Raw genomic sequence first — 5,691 nt, forward strand, 5'->3', positions numbered from 1 at the left:
CGTCCAAGCAGAGGATGAGGCTGACTATTACTGTGCTTCAGGGATCAGTGGTGGTGCTGCACAGTGACACAGCCAGATGGGGAGCTCAGACACAAACCTTCCCCTTCCTCCTTCAATGCTGTATGAGTTCATCATGTGCTAAGTTGTGATCATTCATCCAGTCTGAGAGCACTGAGGTGTCCCCATGCGCTGTCCCACTCCTGTGCGACGGCAGCTCACTAACTTGATCTGGAAATTTAAGGCAAAGTGTTTGTCCCACTGAACTGAACAGCAGTTTTACTATTTCCCTCAGTGGCGACAGGATCTGATCCCGCCCCTCTCCCCAATGCAGCCTGGCTGCAGCAATTGGATTCAGTTATAATCCTAAAGGAAACGTTCCAAAATCCAGTTCCCAGATCCAGGCTGTGAGAGGAGGTAGTTTGTGTCTATTAAATACCAGCTCATTCTTCAGTGAAACTCAGAGCCTGCGGAGCGGGGTGTTAGAGCCCAGAGCCCAGGCATTGCACACACAAGTGGAGCCAGGGTAGGAAAGGGACAGATCTGGCCATGATACAAACAGCCCCGGTAGGAAAAGTTGAGCCTGCAAAATGATCAGGTGAAACAAGACACAGAAGCCACATTGAGAGCAACTGAATAGTAAAGACCCCACCACTCGCCCTAGTCCTGCTGCACGTGTATCTGAGGAGTCACAGGAGTTCCCAAGTCCTAGCTATTCCTACATGTAAATATGAGCCCAGGGGGTGAGTTGGAGGGACACGGTAACACGCAGCCACACTCACAAATGGCAAACTGGGCTGGATGTAGCTGGGACCTGTCATGAATCTCTCCTTAAACTCCAGAGATTGGAGAGAATTCAATGGGATGCGAAAAGCAGCTGGATTTTCCCCAGGTCCTGTAGGGCAGTGTAGTAACATGGTGAAGCTATGACTCTGGGCACGAGAGGGCGCTGTCTCCCCGCACTTGTGAACTGTTGGTACTGAAATACAGTAAGTGTTTAATACACATTTACCTTCCAGGGTGTGTGCAACAGGCTGTGGTGATCAGAGAGCTGCATCTGTTCAAACTCCTCCTACAGACACACTGGGTGGGGGAGGGATAAGACAGAGGGTTGACAGAACGCAGATGTATTAACTTATGTTGTAGATTTATGAACCACTTCTCAGTGTAACAATGGGATTTATTTATACACGGAACCCAGACAAGTCTGGAAACAACCGTTCCATCAGCATGTGAAGAATAGGTGAAATTAGGAAGGGGTGAGCCTGTTGAATGATCAAATTAAACAAGGCACAAGGGGGTTATTCACCCCTCAGCCAATACAGAGCTACTAAGTGTGGGGGTATGAACCATACAGGCCAGAGTTCAGATTGCCTTAGATCCCATGGGGAAAAGCCCCTTACAAATATCAAAGGCAGAGCAAGGCAGCGCATGGTGTCTGGGGCTGAGAAGAGCCTTTCACACATGAAGGAAACGTGGTTCAGTTTCTTTTGATATAAGAAGATCCAGGCCACGTTAGGAAAGCGTGAGCCTGCCAATGATTGTGTTAACGGAGATCAAAGCCTCACCGAGACCCACTGAGTAGAAAGAACCTTCCTCTGCACACCCCCTCCCTCCCCGGACCCTGCCCTGTACTTGTCTGATGAGTTACTGGGGGTTCCTGAGCCCTTAACGTCACTTGATGTAAAATATTAGAACACAAGGGGAGTCTGAAGACAGCCGCATTCATAAGGCTAAAACTGGGTTGCGTGCAGCTGGGAACTGGAATGAATCTCTCCTTAAACTACAGAGACTGGAGAGAATAAAATGTGATTTGAGATGCACCTGGATTTCCCCCCCTCTACTCTTCTGCAGATGGGTGATGTGGTCCAGTTCTGACTGGGCACCAGGGGGCGCTGTCACACTGCAATTTTATTGTGAACAGTTTTTAGTGGAATATAGTAACGGTTTAACACACACTTGTCTTCAAGAGTCTGGTGCACAGACCGTGGTGTTTGAACAGCTGCGTCCTTTCAGATCCCTCATTCAGACCAAGTGGTGGGGGAGGAGGAGAGACAGGAGGTCCAAGGCACCCAATTGTACTGATTTAGGTTGCAGAATTACGAACTACTTCTCATTGTAATTGCTGGATATGTATTTGCAAAGTGTTTTTTTCAATTAACTGATATTACATTTAATGCTGAACATCCCTGCAGAATGGTGCCCAGGAATGTCCATCAGAGGTGGCTGCATCACTGTGATTATTACGTATCTGTATTTCTGTAGCCCCTGGGAGGACAGGTCCCGGCCCAGGTCCCTGTTGTGCTGGGCTCTGTACAAACACAGAACACAGAGATGGTCCCGGCTAAGGAGCGAACAATCTCAGTATGAGACAAGAGACAACAGGGGGCGACAGACCGGCCTGAGACGATCCTGGCAGCAGGATGGGAAGGGTCTCAGCACACCCATGGCCTCACTGCTGTCAGTTTGTTCGTAGGCATCATGGCAAAGGAGAGCTGGAGGGAGGGTGGAAGCAGGGGAATGAGTTAGTTCTGGGGGTGTTCCCAGGGCGCGTGTCCACGCGTGAGGGGCAGCATGGGGGACGCTGGCCCGGCTGCACTGCAGTGGTGGTGGCAGTGACCCCTCTCCATGTGCATGTGATAGAAAATATCTGTGTGCCCAGCGATGCAAAGCTCGTCCATTGTTCTCTACACGTCAGACGTGCTGCGCTAACATTACGCTAACGACTCCTCCCAGCAGCCCCGTAACGGCCGTTCACAGAGTAAAGGCCAAATTCAGAGCTGAGCACCCCTAGCTGTACCCACATGGAACTGACATCCCCTTCCGCCCCCGCTGGATTTGGCCCAGTGAGTCTGACTCCGCGGGAATGATCCAAGTTTGTTTCTCTGTCACTGTGAGGGGCCAGGAGGACAGGGGAGTAGCTAGAAAAGCCAGGGACAAGGGGCCACAGGGAGGTGTTGTGGCATCACCCTCCATTCAGTGTGGATCACGCTTCCCCGTCTGTCCAGAACATAGCGCAGATACCAAGGACAGGACTTAGAACCCAATTTGTAAAGGGATTTAGACAGCTAAAGATGTCGCTCGGCACCTTTAAAAATCTGCCCCTTAGTCCTTTGGCTCAAGATATCGAGTCTCCTGCTTTAGCTGTAGAGTTCTCCTGTTCGATCCCGGGGGGATGATCTAGCAGACAGTCGTTACAGAGTGTTTGGCACCATGTAATGTTTATGTTGGGATCCATGCAGATAGTCTGTAGGCAGCAGCTGCAACTAAGAAATTGTTTGGTCAGAGAGACGAAGCAGTGACCAGATTTATTCTGCTTCTTGCTCAACTTGTAAAACTGTGATTCCCCATAACTAAATAAACATTTCTCCCAAATCTAATACCCAGTTAGAGAGAACTTGTCAGTCTGTGTGATAGCACCATCCGGTTGTGTTAAATATTATTCAAGGAGTAAGTTATCATATTGCCCTTTGTATTAAAATCAATAACAGCAAAAACCTGTTTCAATTTGAACTTGAAATAATAACTGAAAAAGTACAATTTTATGGGGGATACTTTCTTTAAAAAAACCTCTTATTTAAAATAAAACCTACATTTGAAGTTAAATTTGACATGTGAGCAGCCAATGAACAGGGAGCTGATTTGCATGAAAGGGCCGTTCCTTCTTTCTTCTGTCATATGGGACTTTAGAGAGCGATTCTGCCCGGCCAATCTGCAGGGCTCAGCTTCGGTATGAGATACCATCAGCATCACGCAAATTTGCATGAAGGGGCCGTTCTCCAGCTCTGGGGGTTTAAGAGAGAATTGGAGGGTCCCAGCCACAGACCCGTTTCCCTCAGGAAGCCGAGCTCGTCTGGATTCCCACCATGGCCTGGGCCCCTCTGCTCCTCACGCTGCTCACGTACTGCTCAGGTGAGGGAATTGTTTCTTCAGTGACAAAAATATGAAGGACACTTGCAGGTGAGGAGGTTTGTCTGTGAGGATCCAGAGTCCTTGTGCTGAGTGTGTTTGTAATGTTGATTTCAGGGGTCAGTTCGCAGCCCGTGGTGACTCAGGAGCCCTCGATGTCGGTGACCCCAGGAGGGGCTGTCACTCTGTCCTGCAGCCTGAGCACTGGAGCCATCACCACCAGCAACCATCCAGCCTGGTTCCAGCAGAAATCAGGCTTTGCTCCTCGGCAGCTTACATACACCACCAATACCAGACTCTCCGGAATCCCTGCCCGGTTCTCTGCGTCCATATCCGGTAACAAGGCTGCCCTGACCATCACCGGTGTCCAGGCAGAGGATGAGGCTGACTATTACTGTCTTGTTTTAGCTAGTAGTGTGAATCACAGTGATCCAGCCAGATGGGGAACTGAGACAAAAACCTCCCCAGTCTTCATGCCCTGCTCCAACGTGGGCTCTGCACTGGCTGCACAGTTTGGTTCTTGCCTGCAATAGATGAGACACTGATTGCTCCTCCTTAGGAATTTCAACCCCCGCTTGCTGTCAGCCGGGGGCGATGCCCCACCCACTCCCATTTCACTCTGTCTGCGGGAGATGGCAGCTGCACTGGGTCTCTGCAAAGGGAGCAGCTTTTCCTGTCTTATAGATCCCTGTGCTACAAGCCCACCACTACCTGGGTCAAACTGGGAGCAGACGGCCACGTGCTCCTGGGGTAAAGAGACACGTCTCCCCTAACACAGTTCTCCTGTATTACCCCACCAGCTAGACAACACCCTGAATGGCCTGGAAGTTAGGGGAAACGTAAAAAAGACCTCTCAGATCCTTTAGTCCATTCCAGTTGCCAGGGCTGGATGAAGTCTCCAGATACAGGATGTAGCAGATAATAGATGATATCAAAATCTCTCCTCCCTAGAACCTGCTCCCTGCCCCCATCCCAGCTGCTTTGCAGCTTCCCTGGTCCCCTCCAGAAGCTCATTGGTGCCTCCATGGCCCCTGCTCCTCCTGGGCCCCGCCGTCCAGCAAGCCACTGGCCAGCACAGTGGTTCCGAGCTCTGGTAACACGATGGCTGGAGCCTGACACAAACTCCTTAGACAAGGCTGTGACATCCTGTGTCCCAAAGCGACACCCCGGCACCCCCACATTCACCACGGTGATATAATTATCATGTGTTTTGTACAAAGTATGTTAGTGAGGCATCATTCTAAAAGCCTTAATCTGTTGAACATGAATATCCTGTTAAGTTGTATGTGCTAGCAATAGGGTTTTGACCGGAACGCCCAGTGGAAAAGGGACCCTGGCGGCTCTGGTCAGCACCATTGACCGGGCCATTAAATGTCCGGTTGGCGCCACAGGCAGGCTCCCTACCCGGTTCCACGCGGCTCCTGGGAAGCAGCGACATCTCCCTCCGGCTCCTAGGTGGTGGGATGGCCACAGGGGCTCCGCATGCTGCCCCCGCCCCCAGTGCCAGCTCAACAGCTCCCATTGGCCAATGCGAGTTGAGGGGGCAGCACACAGAGCCACGTGGTTGTGCCTCTGTCTAGGAGCCGGAGGGAGATGTCGCTGCTTCCCAGGAGCTGCCTGAGGTAAGTGCCATCCGGAGCCAGTTCCCCATACCCGCGCCCACACCCCAACTCCCTGCCCCAGCCCTGAGCCCCCTCCTGCACCCCAAACCCCGGCCCCACCCCAGGGCCCACACCCCGAGCTGGAGCCCTCACTCCCTCTCACACCACAAGCCCCTGCCCCAGC

At 51.5% G+C, this 5,691-nt stretch overlaps 1 gene segment (V, D, J or C); it reads left to right on the plus strand.

Annotated features, from left to right (window-relative positions):
• The first annotated feature begins 3,863 nt into the window (after positions 1-3,863).
• LOC135890554 (immunoglobulin lambda variable 8-61-like) lies at positions 3,864-4,439 on the plus strand. The segment is given in 2 exon segments: positions 3,864-3,909; positions 4,024-4,439. Coding segments are annotated over 2 exon segments (462 nt in total).
• Positions 4,440-5,691: the final 1,252 nt, after the last annotated feature.

The sequence above is a fragment of the Emys orbicularis genome, chromosome 16 (genome assembly GCF_028017835.1).
Source record: "Emys orbicularis isolate rEmyOrb1 chromosome 16, rEmyOrb1.hap1, whole genome shotgun sequence".
In the NCBI taxonomy this organism is placed as follows: domain Eukaryota; kingdom Metazoa; phylum Chordata; order Testudines; family Emydidae; genus Emys; species Emys orbicularis.